The sequence below is a fragment of the Arvicola amphibius genome, chromosome 3 (assembly GCF_903992535.2).
Source record: "Arvicola amphibius chromosome 3, mArvAmp1.2, whole genome shotgun sequence".
NCBI lineage: Eukaryota > Metazoa > Chordata > Mammalia > Rodentia > Cricetidae > Arvicola > Arvicola amphibius.
Genome location: NC_052049.1, coordinates 44,295,688 through 44,314,715, shown reverse-complemented (window position 1 = coordinate 44,314,715; position 19,028 = coordinate 44,295,688). Strand labels below are relative to the sequence as shown.

The 19,028-nt window shown below is 39.0% G+C and overlaps 1 protein-coding gene across 4 annotated transcripts in view; it reads right to left on the bottom strand.

The window, feature by feature from the left end:
- Positions 1–17,415, bottom strand: part of Srek1 (splicing regulatory glutamic acid and lysine rich protein 1) — a 32,937-nt gene extending 15,522 nt beyond the window's left edge. The window contains exons 1-5 of one of the 4 annotated variants that reach the window (XM_038321421.2): positions 17,107–17,415; positions 9,410–9,543; positions 3,976–4,100; positions 1,468–1,632; positions 846–1,024 (exon numbers count right to left, since the gene is read on the bottom strand). In XM_038321421.2, the coding sequence (XP_038177349.1) occupies positions 846–1,024; positions 1,468–1,632; positions 3,976–4,100; positions 9,410–9,543; positions 17,107–17,267 (764 nt within the window). In that variant the 5' untranslated portion in view covers positions 17,268–17,415. Of the gene's footprint in view, positions 1–845; positions 1,025–1,467; positions 1,633–3,975; positions 4,101–4,386; positions 4,991–9,409; positions 9,544–17,106 lie in introns of those variants that run through there. The other 3 variants (XM_038321422.2, XM_038321423.2, XM_042054640.1) reach the window with 3 other exon arrangements.
- Between the last annotated feature and the right edge of the window lie 1,613 nt (positions 17,416–19,028).

The following is a 19,028-nucleotide window of genomic DNA, read 5'->3' as shown; positions in this document are numbered from 1 at the left end:
GGCCTCAATCCCAAGAGCTGTGATTAAAGGTGTGTACCACACCACCAGTCATGGAACACTTCTATTCTTAATTAGATTCTGCTAATAACCTGCATACCCCAACAGAATGAAAGGGAAGCTAACTGCATGACCACTTTATTCAATACTGTCCCATATCTGAGTCAGGCATAGCTTCAGAGTTGAAAGGCATCTGGTAAACCTCCCCTAGTAGGTAAGGTGGCTCTTGTGACACATACAGACACACCTGCTTTGTCTATTTACCCATTCTGTACTGAGAAGACTGAGCATATAACAGCGACTTATCTTTTAAGAGTAAAATCCCATCAAACTATTAAGAGATAACCTATAAAACTCAAACCCACATTTACTTTAATAATCTGTATGAAATACACAAAGTGATATATAATTTTTACCAACAGGGATGGACATGAGCAGATTAAGTCACAATGTCTGATTTAAAACACTTCTAAATACTAAACACTACTTTCTTCATAGGATTTGGAATTCACCAAAATTCTTATTACAAGAAGTTCTGTAGTTCGATTACAAGATGCTCTTAATCTACAATCTTCACAAAACAAACGTGACTTACAGAACTATACAGAAAAATACCTGAAGCCATTATGTATTATATACAAAGAGTTAATGGCTAACTAGATATTAAACACAGAAGAAAGAGATGTCTTCAAATATAACATGCTATGGTGTCATGCATTTCATTTACACTTAATAGTTTCTTCCTATTCACAAATTGCCAGTAACTATTCTTTTTAAACCCTTAATTAAATCAAACATGTTACAACTTTTTGAAAGCCATTAAAATTTCGTTGTTGAAGATTTCTTACTTCAGTGGCCTGTCTCCAAACATAACTCCATTAAAAGCAAGGGCCCTTGGTACAGAATTTTGGTCTGCAAATTCCACAAAAGCAAACCGAGTTGGCTGTGTCTCATCACCTGCCATCCGAACAAACTTCACTTCTCCAACTTGTTTAAAAAATTCAAGTAGTTGATCAGCTGTTGTTGTCTGAGGAAGCAGAGTGACACTTTAATACAGTATAATCTTTTTTTCTTTTCAAATCAGGTAAATAAAGCAGCTAATGCTTGTAGGGGGAGGGAAGTACTTTTTCTTTAGTGATGGGGCCACTGGCAAGGTTCCAGGGCTCCTGTCAACGGCCCCTTACCTATGCTCCTTTAAGATCCTTATTATACTTCCTGGGTCACAAGATACGCATGAGAGTAGAAGGGGGACTAGGTGGGAGGAGAAAGGGGACCAATGGGGTGAGGGAGTCACAAGAGAATAATGGGAAAAATGAATACCAACAAAGTATATGCATGCATGAAAACATAATGATACCTATTATATAAGATATGCTAATAAAAAAATTTAAAAATAAGTAAATAATACGTTAGCAACAGAATTTGTAAGAAGAATGAATAAACAGTGCCACTCAGTTTCTTCCTAGTTACCTGTGAATTCAAATTTCCAACATAGACTGTTCTCCTAATTTCATCAATTTTGGAAGGATCCACATTTCCCATAAGTGGTGGCTGTGGGATCTCTCCAAGTGCTGTAATACTGGGGTCCAGTGCTGCTGCCGGTATGGCTCCCAAACTGCTAAGTGAAACACCAAGCTATAAAAAAAAAAAAAATAAAATAAACCATAAGGCATAGTTTTCAATAGTGTTCCAAGTATGGTTCTTTCATCTTGCTACCAGTAGATCAACTCATCATGAATGGGAGGTATAAAAGGACCCCTTGCTTTAAAAGCTACACTTACCTCAATTATTAAGCGTGAAATCACGTTTTTAATAACAATGTTCTTAACTACCTTTAAACTGACACTAAAAATGAACAGTAATTTTTAACCTTCAAGGTAGCTGCATTCTGTGATTTCCATAAAACAGTATTATTGTACTCTGTAGGAAAGAAGGTTAAGTTTCTAAGAGCCTGTAGTCACCATACCCCATCCATCAAACATTCACTACAATGCCTTTCTGTCTGATGGTCCCTCAGTCAATACATGTTAACACTGAATGCATACATGGTCAGCAAAATAACTCTGAAGCTTTTCTACATTTTCATCATTAAGGACTGAGCTTTTAAAAAAAAAAAAGCATTGTGTGTGGGAAACTATTTAAAGAGCAAAATCACATACTGAAAGAAAAAGAACAAAACTTCAAATCAAAAAAACTTAAAAGAAACTACAATCACACCCGTTTGCACCATGAGTACTGAAACAGGAGGTGCTTGGAAATATGTGCACCATGTGATTGAAGTTTGTCATTACTCTATAGAGTATGTGTCCACGATTACTAAGTGAATCAATTCATAAATAATCCTTGTTATCAACACTAAGAGATCAGTACTACTAAATCCAATTTTATTAATAAAAACTTAAGTCAAGCAAGGTAGCACACAGGTGTAACAACAGGAAAAAAAACAAAAACAAAAAACATTGTATCATCTTTTATGAAATTTTAAACATTTATATTTATTTATATATTTATGTGCACCACAAAGGTGCCAAAAGAAGGTACTGGATCCCCTAGAACTGGAGTTCCAGAAGATTATAAGGCACCTCACAACAAAGGTACTCAGAACCAAACCCAGGTCCTGCAAGAGCAGTGAGTGTTCTCAATTGCCAAGTCATCTCTCTAGGCTCCATGGGATAATCTTTCTAGAACGTTCATAAAATCAGTTTTCAGAACATGTATTAGGAAACATGTTTATTTTAAGGTATATTTAAACAAGAAGAGATAGAAGATCTCAGGACTTGAAAATATTCTCTGCATTTGGCAGAACAAAAGATTTTTTTCAAAGAAAAAAATACAACCACTTTCATTTCTCCTTGTGCTACTCCATAAAACTGATTAACTAACAATATGTGCAAATATATTGTAAATGACCAAGATTTAACAACTATTAAATAAAAGCAGTTCCTAAAGATGAAAAATCAACGTCATTTACTCTTGTCATAGTGGCCAGTCTTATTCTTTGGAAAACATGCTAGAGTCTAATCAAGTTAAAAATAAAATCCAAATGCCTTTCTATGATCTAAAACGCCCTACAAAGTCAGTATCCTATCCACCCCTACTCCTGGTTCTCTCTCCTCACTATGCTGCAGCCAAATTGACCAGCATGGGTTCCTCAAACACAGAAGTTCAATTAAAAATCATTTCGAGGAAAAAAAAAATGCAGTGGTGGCACATGCCTTTAATCCCAACACTTGGGAGGCAGAAGCAGACAGATATCTTTGAGTTCAAAGTCAGCCTGGACTACAGAGAATGCTCCAAGACAGCCAGGGCTACATAAGGAGAAAACTATTTTGGGGGAGGGGAAAAAATCATGTTGCTCCATGGATCATAGTGCAGATCTCCAGCAGAAGAATGCTGGGCAAGATTCAAAGTTTCAGAAACCACTATTTTAATCAGGACAAACTGACCATCACAGTCACAAAGTTTGTGCCTCCCTAGGAAACATTAATCACTGTCGAATGGCCCTCCTTTAAAAGGAGTATGACTGTGTAGTTCATGCAAAAACTAAAAGCCCAGTAATGATTAAATCATTCTTTTACTAAGAAATCACAAGATATTAATTATGTCTAATTCTACACAGGAAAATCTCAGGTGTTTGTCAAACCTTGTTTCATCTTCTCAGTCATCAGGCACTTCCCATGACTAACACTAAGTTCCTGTTTAAATTTCTTAGTCCTTCTGGTCCTCTTGCACTGAGGAGTGATCTAGTTTGTGCTATCTAAAGCACCAAGTTCTGTAAATGATTTTTCTAACAAATAACCCTTTTTAAATCTTCAAATTTAAACAAGTCCCAATTATTTCAGAGTAATCCCCAAAACAAGCTCAAGTAAGATGACGTGGGGCAAGTTCTTATGTATGGTGTCACTAACACAAAGTGAAATAACGTCCCCCTCCCTCCTGACCAGTCTTCAGTCAGTGCTCACCCTCGAGAGCACTTACACTACTCACTGCCGTCAGAGGGCTGGAGGTCGGGATGGGAAGCAATCCTGCACCAGGCACCAGGCTTGTCATGGTTGGAGCAGGAGCCAGTAAAGAAAGGGCTTTGGCTTCCTCTGGGATTTTACCTGCAGAGGCAAGTTCCAAATATTATGGAGAGCAGAAACACCACACCACTTTACACTATGATTTTACAATTACCCTTGCACTTAAAAAATAATAATAATAAATGAATCTATCTAGCAGATCCGTACAAAGAAACAAATAAGAACATAAGTCTTTCCTTTTATCCTGCTCTATTAGGAAAAATAAAAGTGAGCAAAACTTCAAAGACTAACAATCTCATTAATGGAATATTATTTTTAAAAACTGAATAATGTAGACAATTATTTAACACTTTGAGCTATGGGTCACCTGTACTGGAAACTTAATGTTCATGAACCAAACGATATCAAGCATGGACGCTTTCCCAGGACGCTGTTTTCGCGGTGATCGAAAGTTGTGTTACACATGACAACCGTTCGTGTTGGCTGCGTCACTAATAGCACACAGAACATCAGATACAGAAAAGAAGAACATTTTTTAAAGTTTAATCCCCAGAAATGGCAAATAACCAAATTAGTCAAAAAAAAAGAAAAGAAAAGAAAAAAACAAATATGTGCGAATTGAAATTTGCTCCATGAGTGTCTCTACCCTGTTACTGAAGCTACCTACTGTGAGCAGACGATCCTGACAATTCTCCACGACTCCACTCCATTTCAGATAAACAAAACAAACAGGAAACTAGAACATGCAATCAGCTTCAATGGTCCATACCCATTCATCAAAAAGGCACCTCACCAACATCAGTAATGCCAGAAAGAATCCAATCCCAAAGATCCTTAGGCAACTGATAAAAAAAAAAAATTCATGGGATTGAGCAACATTTCCCTAGTCTCAGAAAACTTAAATTACTAACTTTCAGATGCAACTTATGTATACTTATCTGAATAATAGTAACTAGTACTTAAAAATGCTTTTCTTAGCCGGGCGGTGGTGGCGCACGCCTTTAATCCCAGCACTCGGGAGGCAGAGGCAGGCGGATCTCTGAGTTCGAGGCCAGCCTGGTCTACAAGAGCTAGTTCCAGGACAGGCTCTAGAAACTACAGGGAAACCCTGTCTCGAAAAACCAAAAAAAAAAAAATGCTTTTCTTATAAAGTCTATAACTTTCTAACAGAATAAACTAAAATCACTTTAGAAGTGAAGAAAAATGCCTGCAACTTAAAAAATGAAAAATTTACTTTGAAGTTCATGACCTACCACATTTAGTTTCTGAATTAAAAAAAAAACCTGACAAACTAAAACTTTCACATTTCCCCTAACTTCTTAGCTAAAAAAATATATTTCTCAAACTTGATTGCATATATAACCATTTCTATTATCAATTAAGAATATCTTAAAACTGTACTTTAAAAAATCACAAAGACTGAAATACATATGTCAAGTTTTCAAAAGTATTATGCCTGCTTTCAGTGGTAAAATTCTATTTAATACAACCAGATGTAAGAGAGAAATCTCCAAACAACTTTTTCTGGAAAGATCTCTAAGGATGGATGGAATTCAAGTTGGAATTTAAAACTTTAGATAATGGTTATAGCTTATCTATAGAAAGAAAATTAGAATTAGTTTAGTGGTTTTGGCAAATGCATACTTTCTAATTTTACAGCATCTAAATTTAACTTAACTAATTTAAAAAATGAGGCTATTACTTTAACTTCTGGAGAACAAATTTCATAACATGCAGAATGATAACAAGATAGGCCTTACTGAAGATATCAAATAACAATGAACTATCAGTTACCACTATTACTATACATCTATATATGCCACATATACTATACTATTTATAATAATTATCACATTCATTTTATCCATTAGAAATATAGAGTATTTTTTAAGGTTTAAAACCTGAACACATCTGATGAGTAACTGCTGTCCTGAGGTGGGCACTCTATGCTTCATTACCCTAATTTACGCACCTCAAAGAGTTCTAAGTTTAATATTATTTGTCAATTACCAAATCCAGCTATTCATACAGTACAGAGGCTACACAGACAATCATGAGCCAAGCTCATTACTTAGTACTGTGAGGCCTCAGTTCTATCTTAAATATCAGCAGGCTATCAGATTCTCCCTGCTGTTCATGACAACAAACCGTTAAAAAATCAATAACTATAAGCTGAATATTATTTCTTATTCTATTAAAGATATTTTAAGAAAAGTTCCATTGCTTTATCTCCAAAATAAAATTTATCCTCTAACATTCTACCAGAGTATATAGAAGTATAAAACACATAAGCATTTAGCATTTTCCCCAAACTATTCTTCAAAGAAAACTGAGGAAAACATCTCTCACGCTACTGTGAGTCCTGACTTCAGAATCCATGTAAAAAGTTAGTAACCTCTGAAGAATTCTCAACAAAAAATTCAAGCAAACAAACAAACAAAAAAAAACATGCATGCAAATAAATAACCAATAGTTTTCTCTAATATCCATTCCCCACAGAGGCAACAAAAGGCTTCTTAAAGACCAAGCTAATAAAAGTCAAAGACCTTCCCCTACCTTCAGATTGTTAAAAGAAATGTACTTAATTTTCCTTGCTGGTTTTATATGCCTATAGTTCTAGGGGAAGGATAAAAATTAGAAGCCATCAGTTGGTTTTATGAGAGATGTAGACTTGGGGAAAATAATAAGCACTGAGCCCATCAGAAAATGTTCCTATGACTTCAGTAAGCTTTTTAATGTTTGAAGATCAAAATGTACCTCAACCCACAAACACCAATTAAAAGGCCCTGAGCATCTTCCCAGCACTGCACTCTAACTTACTGCATGGCAATTTAGTTCATCTCAAGGTTGAGTTCTGTTAATCATTCCCCCATAAATTTGCAATACGTTATGAATTCTTAATGGAATACCATTTACAAAGAACTGGAAAACCAGCTCACAAGCTAAAAGTGAGAGAGATTTAACAAAACAAAAACAAAACAAAACAAAAAAAGGGACAAAATAAAAAGAAATGAAATTAAAGTAAAACAATAAAAACAGAGACAGGGCGTCCATCTTCTGCGGCTCAGACTCCGATCTCATTTCCCCAATGAAGATTTCACTTGGCGGCAGGTTTAGTGGCATGGCAAACAATGCCTGACTCAGGCAAGTGTAACAGGTCTGCCTTGGCCAGTCTAGTCATCTAATAATGCACAAATATCACATAGAGAAAACATACAAAACCAAATTAATAGTCAAAATCCATCTACCAGAAAATGTGGACATAAAGTTATGACTGATGATTAGGCTGACACCTGCTATGTTGATCTTATTTTTTCTAAGTGTTAACATTTATAAAAGGAAATCTGAAATGTACGCAACAACAAAAAGAGGTCATATCTAAACAAGTATAATGAAAGTATATTTTATTCAAAATGGCATGTTTTATTAGCAATAGCTCATGCTCAATAGGTATCAACACCACTTTTTCCACCCTCTTCTACATTACTGTCTGAACTAAACCCAGCAAACTTAAAGAAACTGAAAACCCCCGTAAAATGTTTTACACGGCCCTTTCCATTTACACCACAATGGTGAGCCAAGTGCACAGGGCACACAAAGCACCGCACACCTCCACTCAGAGCTTCCTCCACTCACACTTCCCTTTGTTTGCTTCTCTCACGCTCTTTTTTAATAGAGCAATGCATTACTTCTTTGTTGGCAGAGCATAATCAGGTTTAACAGCTGTGAAATTCATCAGTTGTATTTGACAAAACTAGTAAAAAAAAGTGTATCAGTTTCTTCCCCATATAAACATGGAACTACAAAAATGCAGTAAATGTTTGCATGTCCAAAATTGGTAAAATTTTCTTTCAAAATGATAGCAGTAAAAATATTTAAGGAGATATAACTGATTGTGCTTTTATAAATTTCTACCAAGTAAAATAAACAACAGACTTCCATGTGCTCATAACCTTGACAGTTCCTTACAAACCAGAGCTTCTCTGACTGTATGGGATTACAGCAAGGTTCCAACAATGATTTACAACTCCTCTTTCAAAATCAGTAATGATAAAAGCCTATGCTATAATCTTCTGATATTTCCAGTTAAGAAATCTACTGAATAGTTCCTATGCAGTTTCATAGCATGAAACTTTGTAGAATTCATATCTGTTCCTCTCCCATCTTACTCCCCAAGTAGGTGCTCACTATGCTCTTAAAGAGTGTCAGATAAAAACCTACTTGACAAATTTATTTTAACCCATCTTCCCTCTCTACTCTTACCCCTGAAACATGAGAAATATGTTTTTAATTTATCTGGGGGTTAAAAAAAAAAAGAAACCAGAACTTCCTGTTCTGGGATTTCAAAATCACCTGTTGAGGAGGAGCTATGTAGCCCTTACCATTCTAAAGCAAGAGTTCTGCAACAAGCACAAAACTCCCAAAGCGCAACACATTCCTGATGCACTAAGTGATTTTAATGTAACTTAGTAATTACAAGTTTTAAAATCACATATGAAAAGCCCATTAAATTGTTTGTTTCTAGCATACTTTTATGCTATAAAATAGTTACTATCAGTCAGCAAAAGAAAAAAAAAGTTCATTTCTAAGGACATTTAAATTTAGAAAATAACCAAATTTTAAAATTTATATATATGTCAGTCAGTACTCTAAGTTAATTGTACATTAAAATTGTCGAAATCAGAAACCAACTATACACGAATGGCTCTGGGAAAATCTAAAAGTTTTTAATAATTGGCTCTTAAAGCACTACAAGACATAAAATTTAACAGATAACTAGAAGTCCTTTGGCCCTACTCCCAACTTTGACATCATTCCTTGACGGAGGCTTTAAAAATTGCTTTCCAGTTACCCTCCCCAATAAAAGCCAATCAAAGAAAAAAGTTCTAAGTGTACAGCAAAAATCAGACTAAATATAAAATCATATAATCTTGTAACAATTGAGAAAAACTACCTTAAGAGGATATTTGAAAAAATAAACTGAGCATTTTTCAAATGAATATAAAAATGTCACAACCCCAATTTGGCTGAATGTGTAGCATTTTGCTTGGAAAACTCTTAACTCTGTCCCATATATATATACTTACATAAGCATTTTAAATACTTTTCCGTACCTACTTAAGTTTTTAAAGTCAAAAGCTCTTCTTACAATCTGCAAATTGGTTACAGAAAAGCCAAAGCCAACTATAAAAGGCAACTATGCAATAAATTTTCTAAGTGTCCAGTTGTAAAATTTCAAATATCCATGAGTAACGAACTAACCACTTCAGTATAATTTTCAATCTGGTATGTTTTTAGAGTACTGGCCAATCTCTAGGAAAGTCAAACACATAGGACAGATATTAAAACAAAACAAAACAAAAAAACCCAAAAAACCATGAGATACCAACCTTCGGCACAAGGAACTACTATCAGAGCTCTGTCAATAAAAACCGTGTTAGTTAGATGCTGGGCCACACCAACACTTGATGGGTCACGAAACTTAATATAACATACTTTGGAGGAAAAAGCAAGAGGTGTGTTGCTGCAAGATAAAAAGAAAACAAATGGATTAATAAACATTTGCATGGTTTTATAATTTCCATTAGCAATTTCTTTCTCTCACTAGACTTAGGTAATTTTCATGAAAACAACTCACGAAACGACAAATTTCAGTAACTTACTGCTGACTTGTCTGACAAAGCAGAAGTCAATCTAGGGTTGTCTACAAAACCTGACAAGCAAAATTTAAAATCAACCAGTCCTTGAGTGACATTTGAAAACAACTAACATATTCTCAGGTAAAATCTCTTTACAAGATCCAGTGCTCAGACTTCAAACTGTAGTCTCTCCCAATCCTAGCTGATTCCCCAACGTTTTTATCACTAACAACAGAGCTAAAGTCACAGCTAGTGGTAGCACGGGAGGTCCTAGGTTCACTGCCAACAACAGACAAAGAAATCCCTGAAAACTTCATAATAATCATACAATCAGGTAATACAGAATTAAACAAGGAGTTTTTGCATATACCAGATGGCTTCAGGCTACAGTGAAATGTGCTTTTCTGACAAAAACAAAAGGCTTTTACAAACAAATTTTATGTAATTTATTTTGCAAAACAGTAGACACTCTAGTCCATTTGATCCAATTCAATCTAGACAGACCTATAAAAGGAAACAGCATGTTGACAAGAGTTTGTCTATAATAGGATCTTACCTTGTTATATTACACGAAATCACTACCTTCATGGGTTATCTATAATTCTTCTCACTAAAACACTCAATAACTGTTTAACCAGTAATTACAAGGTCACCTTTTTTGTTGTTTGTTTTCAAGACAAGGTTTCTCTGTGTAGCTTTGGTGTCTGTCCTGGAATTTGCTTTGCAGCACTGGCTGGCCTCAAACTCACAAAGATCCACCTGCCTCCGCCTCCAGAATGCTGGGATGAAAGGCATGTGCCACCACTACCTGTCTATAAATTCACCTTTTTTAAAAAGACATGTTATTTTTTTAAGTGTGTGTACCTATGTGAATGCTGGTCCAGAAAAAGGCTGGAACTGGAGTCCCAAGTGAGCTGCCTAAGAGGGCACAGGGAACCTAACACTAGTCCACAATCACTAAGAGACAGTTCTACTCCATATTATCTGGATTAGAGTGGTTAAAGGGGCAACATTCCCTGAGCTAAGGGTCTATATACAACATAAAAAGGAGAGAGCCAAGTGAGCACACAGCATTTAAGGTCTCTGCTTCCTTACAGTGGACTTAATGTGACCAGCTACCTCCTGCTCCTGCTACCAAATCTTCTCCTCCATAATGGACCATAACCCTATAACAATAAACCAAAATAAGTCCTTCCTTTCTCAAGCTGCCTTTATCACGGCAAAAAGACTGATATCCAAACACTGTATAATATTTGCATTTAAAACTTAAGTCAATGTTATAAATATAAGTAGTGGGACCACTTAAGTTGTTTTTAAAAATACAAATTCTTTCCTATTCGGCTCAATTTCCTCTCCCTCACCCACCTAAGGTCACCAATTCACAATAGCCCTCACTAAAAACCCCTCCTCAGCAATCAATCACCTAAGCCAAAGCCTACTACATAGTGTCACATAAGTAAACAGCCCATTCAGATTTAAGCCACCACCTTTCCATTACCAGATCTCTAACCTAGGTCTGTCCTGAGATCTGAACAACCAGATCCGAGAGTCCCTGCTGAATAGTAATTACGCTTTGATGTACCCTTATCTCAGTCAGCTCACAATCCATTCAGTACCTTCTCTGCTTTTCAGTCCCGACCAGTATCCTGTATTTTCTATTTAGTTAAAAGTAACAGTACATTCTCTGTTCTGGTATCTGGGAGTCACTAGTGTGACAGTAACCGACACTATTCACCAAAATTTTTAATGCTCCTTCTAAGTGCACGGTAAAATTAGACTTTTCTACTTCATGAACTTAGTTGTGTCCAAATAATTTGCCTTGGTGGATCAACAGAACTAACATCTGGGTTCTGCAGAAGCCTTAAAAGCCAGTTTAGCCCCTTTCCTCTGCCACAGCCACCAGCAATGTTCAAGAGACAGAAAGCTGATGGTTCACTTCATCTCAGAGTGCTTCACTGAAGCCAGTTCTCAGTGAGAACCACCAAGGCGTGTTAGGAAATAACCTCTCTTGTCAAACTGAGCCTTGAGTTGCCAATCCTGAGTCACTCCTGATCTTTGACCTTTCCAACTTCCGCATCTCCCAAATACAAGTCATCCTAAGTCCTTCCCCATTCTCACTACTGATGTCTTGATTCAGGACCTCAGCAATGCACACCTGGATCATTTTACAGTTCCCAAGTCAATCACTCTTTGTCTAACTTTAATCCCTTATTAATGGTCTTCCACAAAAGTGCCAGTGTGATCCTTAAACCCTAAATTGCATCACATCCCTTAAGATTACATTTCCTTGGAGGCGCCTTTGTGTTCCAGCTTCATTTTATATGTACCCAAAACTGCAGACATATATTCTGGGCATGGGGACTCTGGGCACGCTGCTGCACTCAGGGAACCTGATCTCCTCTCTGTCTCTCCTTTACACTGACCCCACCTTTCTTTAAGACTCAAGTCTCAACCCTCTGAAACCATCCAAAGACATCGCAGGCCTCAGGCAGCCCTCGCTCAGTGTTACGTGCAGCTTCAGCAGGGCATTAGCACAATTTATTTGACCCTCCCCCCCAACACATTCTATAAGTTTTTCTAGCCACTTGCCACAAGAGTCCACTTCACTGGCTGAACAGCACCACCTAACTTGGGTAGGCAGGCTTGAAAAGAAAAACTCAAAACAATCAGATTCTTTCTAGAAAGAGGCTTGTGTCAGATGTGGGAGTAGAGAGTAGGTCCATAAAGAAACAAAGAAGATACACAAAGACAAACAGCCTCTTGAGAGAAAAGGGCAGTCACTCTGATGGTGGCTACCTTTCTGATTCCCAGTCCCAGGACCCAGGGAGCCTCACTGCTCTATGACCATTACAGCCTTTACTCTTCAGTTCAGCAAACATCTTTTTAACAAACAACGCCAGTACTTATGGGAAATTGGTAACACTTTCTGTCCTTCCCAGCTAAAGCAAGTCAAAAGCCTACTAAAGCCCTAGGAATTGCAACAGGAATATGTTCATCCCTCTCTCTAATCAAGAATCTGACAAGCCATCCATCACTAGAGCTACATTCCTAAGTTGGCAGACCTTTTTGTGAAAAAGAAAAAATGCATACCTAAATTGTCACTACTGAAAATGAAAAATGTATCCTCAATATCTCTACTTCACTTTAAATTTAGTATTTATGGACACAGTAAACCAGCCCAATTTTTGAAGAAACTACATGAAAGGTTTACCAGTAAGATTGAGAAACCTGGGAACTGATTTAAAAGTGGTCTACTCAGAAGAACACAACCATGGTACATACATGTAAGGTATACAGTACAGTGGTTCTCAACCTTCCTAATGCTGAGACCCTTTACGACAGCTCCTCATGTTGTGGTGACCCCTAACCATAAAATTATTTTTGTTGCTACTTCATAAGTATAATTTTGCTACTGTTATGAATCATAATGTAAATATCTGTGTTTTCCAATGATCTTGGCAATCCCGTTTTAAAGACTATCAGAATCACACGAACAAATAGTTTTATGCATGAAATTATTAACCAACATAATATTTATCTAAGGACTCCAATAGTAGTACTTTAGATGGCACAATTCTAAGCCCTTATGAACTGCTTCCAATCACTGCTGACGATCAAACACTTCCAAATGCACATAGTTTAAACTCCCTCATTTGTAATTAAAAATTAAAACGATGGCCAACATACGACAGAATTTTTAAAAACACTCAACACAGCACGTGTCTTTAAGTATACTGTAAAGCACAGTAATATGCAAAATGCTTATTACATATTAAGTAAAAAAGGCTTATAATCACAGTGTATGAATCCTTTGATTACACTGTATTATAATAAGCACATACAGGGAGCCAGAAGGAAAAACATGCTAATGGAAGGAGTTTGGTGGGGTGATCACAGACTTTAACCAAAAAAGAAAAAAAATTACAGACTTTCTTGTTCTCCATTCTATATAAAATGGCTGCTAGGTTATGAAACAGCCACCCCCCCAAAAGGGCTCTGGTGTGTTGGAAGGCTGGGTCTTCAGCTGCTGGTGTTACTTAAACAGGTGAATGCACTATTAGTATTAGGAGGTGGGGGCTAAAACACTAGGCTGCAGCTTTAAGGAGATTTTATCTTGTCGCTGGCTCCTTCCAGTGGCCTGGCCACAGGCCGAATCAGAGCCAGTCAGCAAAGACTGAAACCTCTGAAATCCTGAGCCAAAGTAACTTCTTGCTTTAGTGTTTTGCCATGGCAAGAAAAACTAACAGACACAGCATGTTATTTCTTTAATTAAGTTACTTTAAGTAGTTAGACACTTTAACTTTCCTTCTCTGAACTTGAAAACCAGAGCAAGCAAGAAAAACTGCAGGTGAAAATCTCCCTAGTGTTAGAAATCAAAAGAATTACCCTAGGGGGCAGGGGTGGAGGGTAAAGAGGGAGTCAACTGAAGGAGGGCACAAGGGAACTTGGAGGATGCAGGTACTTCCCCACTGTGTGCTTGCTACATTGCTGTTTAACTCTGTAAAAATTCATTGAGCTGCACACCATGATGTCCATTTTTCTGTATGAATATTTTCTCACTGTGAAAGTTTACTGAAAAAAGCAATTTGTTTAAATAGGTTTTCATGGACTATGAAATTCAACTATTGTGCAAAAAATTGGACAGTAATTCTGGATACTTAATTATCTGGCAACACAAAAAAGAATGATGTTCAATGAATGTCTACATAAACTCTTCTTTAATTTTCTGTATTGTCTGTGCAAGTGTGTGTACATGGGGTGGAACTGTAGAGAGATGTCAGGAGTATAACTTTCAGGAGCTGACTTCTCTCCTTCCACGGTAGTTGAGACTGAACTCAAGATAGCAGGATTTAGAGGCAAGCCATGTTACTGACTTGTTTACACGAATGCTTAGTGTTTAAAAATTCCAATCAAACTGGCCCCTGGGGAGACAGTTCAGCCGGTACAGCACTTGCCACAAAAGCTTTCAGTAGGATCTGTAGGATCCTGGCACTCACAGAAAAGCAAGGTGTGGGGTATGCCTCTGCAGCACCAAGGAATGGAACCCAGCAGATCCCTAGAGTGAGCCAGCTAAGCTGGTTTCAGCGTCGTGACAGACTGTTTTCAAAACGCGGTGGAGTGCAAAATAGGAAGACACCCAATGTGGGCCTATTTTCACATTTCACTAAAGAAATGTATTTCCAATTTTAAAGCGAATAACCACTCAACTTCTAAATATTAATCACAAAACAATGTCTATATAACAATCAAAACAACTATCCCTGTGTTTGACAAATGTTCTACTGACCGCACCAAACTGCATAACTGCATCATGGAGAGGAAAACCTGCCAGTGTCTCTGCAAAACCAGAACCAGGCTCCACTCCGGCACTTGTGAAAGGTAAACATTTGTCTGGCAACAACTTTGCCAAAGGAATTGATTACTTTGTGACATAATAACTCTATTTTAATACAAATAGCAAACCTTTTCATTCCCTTTGACCTTTAAACCCCAAATAATAACATTTTCCCAAGCAGGAAAAGGAAAGAGGGTTTACTCAGGCCAGCCCTGAAAATGAGAGGGTAGACTCTTCAAGGTGCATCTTCCCAGATGCCAGTTAATACCTGGCAGTGCTACCACCTAAGCACAAGCTTCAAGGACTGCACCATGACGTCTCACTGGGAACAATGTATATCCTGTGAAATATTTCCTCAGATACTTTACGGTCCCAAAGTTAATTTACAAGAGCTCAAGAGCAGAGTATTTTACAGACTGGCTTCCAACCCTTCCAGGCCATAGTCCTTCCCAAGCATTCCTCATTACTAAATGCTGAGTTCTTAGGAGACAGCTGAAAGCACCTTCAGACGCTAAAAGACAGCAAAGACTGTAATGTCACGGCTCAATCAAACCTTGTGCTCATGCGTTTATGCATTATTCTTATCAAAAATATACTGCTTGAATCTCAGCATGATCCAATAACCTGTATAAACACAGACTATACATCATTCTACAAGATAAGCTACCTCATAAAAGGTCAACTTCATGAAAGATTTTTTAAAGCGAGGGAGGGGCCTATTCTAGACCTGAGATTAAAAAAAAAAATCATGTGGTCTCTGAAGATGCACTAGAGAAAGGAGAAGAGGAATCCCACTTTTAGAACAAATGAACTCTTTTTTGTTGTTAGCTCTTTTGTTTTGTTTTTCAAGATAGGGTTTCCCTGTACAAAGTAAGTCCTGGAATTCACTCTGTAGACCAGACTGGCCCTGAACTCAGAGATCCACCTGCCTCTGCCACTAGAGTGCTGGGATTAAAAGCGTGCGCCACCATGCCCAGCTAGACCAAATGAAATTTTAATAACCAACTGTACTAACAAATCAACGAATTCGAGTGAAGAGAATACGGATAGGCATTCAATGTAGTATTTCAACTTTTCTGGATGTGTGAAATATTTCCGAGAAAAAAACGAAAATATTTAATTTAAAATTAAATATTCAAATGCATAGGACATCAATATGCAGTGGTTCCAATACTTAGATAGTAGGGAGAAAAAAACGCTCTATATGCATCACTATGAAATAAGACGAATTCTTTTACTAAAAAAAAATCGTAACAAGTACCCTTTTCCTTCTAATGATTTTAGCATAAAGAACAAAATACTGCAATATTTTTCTTCAAGTTTGTGAGTACGAGGCTTTTAAGAACGGGAAAACCATTACGAGTTATCTGATTAGTTAGCACTGTATAAGGAAATGTACCACTTCAATGTACACTAACTGGGAAGCAATCGCGACATAAAAATGCCAATTAAGACCTGATTTTTAAACACACAGACGCAGCAGAGATAATTGTGCACTGACTTATACTTTTTGAAAGGTTTGAGCCAGTGTGACCTTCTAGGAGAAAAAATCAGGCTGCTGCCTAAAGGAGGTATTGACGTGATCTTTTAAGATCGTAGATATGGGCTCCGTGTGAAACACCGAAAAGATAGTAAATGTCTGTGATCACCCCGGGGAACAAAAACAGCCCTGATTCCATGTTGTCAAAGGCACTCTCAACAGCACTAGCACCCTGACACTAAAACCTAGAGGTCCGGGCCACTGCAGGCGTTCTCCACGATTTCTCCCAGGGCAAAAACGTTATGAGCATTTGCCATGAGGGCCCACCTGCGGCCATCTTAAGTTCGGGGGGAAACCTAAGGGCTGGGGGCACCCAGTTCAAAGCCCGGACATCAACCACAGTCCCGGAGGCTCGAAAGGGGAAGCCAGTCCTAAGTCCTTCGCAGGCATCGCGCGTCGAGGTTAATCAACAAAATCCCAACGCGGGGAGCCGGGCAAGCGGCCCGGTGCCCTCATCAAACATGGCCGCCTAGGGAAGCGCGCGGTCACGTGACGCCCGCGCTTCTCCATGCCTCCGCGCCCGAGGTCTCGATGGCGGCGCGCCCCTCCCCCCCGCCGGGCTCCAGCACTCACTCTGGAGGGTAGAGCCGCAGCTCCTCGATATCGCCTAGGAAGGAAAAGAGCGTCCGCATCTGCTCGCTGGTCACCGCCGACGAGAGGTTCGTCACCTGAATCACCGCCGTAGGGAAGAGGCCGAAGCCTAAGCCCAAACCGAAGCCGCCGCCGCTGTTCATCCCGGCCCCGCTGCCGCTGCCTTCCCGCTCCCCAACGTCCACGACGCGTCAGAGACGAAGCCTGGGAAGCTCAGACGCGCGGCCGTGAGCGCGCTCCCGCGGGCTAATTCGCAGCGCCGGGCACGTCTAGCCGCCCGCCGCGCGACTCTCCTGCTCTGGGGGCTGCGCGCGCCGGCCGGAAGTGTCGCCCTGGCAACGCGGCGCCTCCCGCGGGTCCCGGCCGCTCCAGCCTCCCGACCTCGTCGCGGCGGCGGCTGCTAGGCGTCACTGTGTCCCCAGAGATGTTTCCCCGCTGCCGCGGGCCGAGGGACGGAGGTTGTCCCCTGAAACTCCGGCACTTCTCTGTACGTCCGTCATCGTAGGAAGCCCGGCTCCTGCTGGTCGGCTACGAACACGGAGGAGGAATCAAGAGGCCTAAGCTGCAGTGGGGGGGGGGGGGGGGAGGAGGCAATAACGTCTGGACAGTACAAATAAATACCTGACCAAACTATAGCTTTCTTAAGTACAGGCTACTGCCCCACTTAACCTGTTTTTAAAGTTGGCATGCACCCTGATTGTGAGAATTCTTGGAAATTTCCACACCAAGTATGGAGATTCCGACTGAATTAAAGTAAATGAGTAGATGTCATTGTTTATAACATACAAATTATTCACTAGCAGGCCTTGATATTTATACTGTTAGACAAAGGCACCTGCGGTCCACATAGAACTTGCACCTTAATACGGCACAATACTATTCAACCAGAGCGGCTATATCCAAAGTGCATGGTCTGGAGTCCATTCCTGGGGGCCCAAATATTGAAACATACTATTACTGAGACTTTTCACATTAACATTTGTACTGATGGTCTAAAAGTAACAGTAGGGCTGAGGGTATAGTCACGTCGGTAAACGTTTTCCTTGAAAGCCCGGTGTTGATCCTGTAAACCTGAAACTGCCGTGTACCTGTTATCTCAGCGCTGGGGAGGTGGAGGTAGGGCGATCAGAAATTCAAGGTCATCCTTGACGACAAAGCAAGTTGAGGCGAGACTGGGTGGGCTACATGAGATTCTGCCAATAGATGGACATATGGATGGATGGATGGATGGATGGATGGATGGATGGATGGATGGATATAATGGTAGGTTAAAGGGCTGACAATCAGGAAGCAAGGCGTGTTTCTAAACTGAGTTCTGTATATTCTTCATCTCTGTCCACTCACACTACACTAGCTGTAAATTTCAAGTAAGTTCCTTGTAAAGAAATGCAACATTGATTTTTTTTTTCAAATGCACCATGTACTGGCCTTGAATTCATAGAGATCCATCTGTTCCAAATCCTTGAAATTAAAGGTGTGTGCCACCAGGGACCTGGCCTTTTTTTTTTTTTTTTTTTTTTTAATGATCAATGTAAAACAAAGCAAGAACTTCTGTACAGGTAAAGTAGCTGTCGCCAGCAAAACACTCGTTGTATTACTGAGTTTTCAGACGAAATACAAGGTTTACTGAACTTGTATATGCCACCTTGAATATTGTCAGTATTTAAAGTCGCTAAGCCTTGTCTTCTGACTCAGCACACGCTTTATCATGAAGACTACTCTTTGTGCATGTGAGAAGACTGTGCCTTCTGCAGTCAGAGTGTTAGGCCACTAGTCTAGTTTGCTTTTCCGTTGCTGTGACAAACACCACGACCAAAGCAAATTGGGGAGCAAAAGGTTCATTTGACTTAAACACCTCTGGCTCACAGTCCATCGCTGAAGCAAGTCTGAGCAGGATTCAAGCA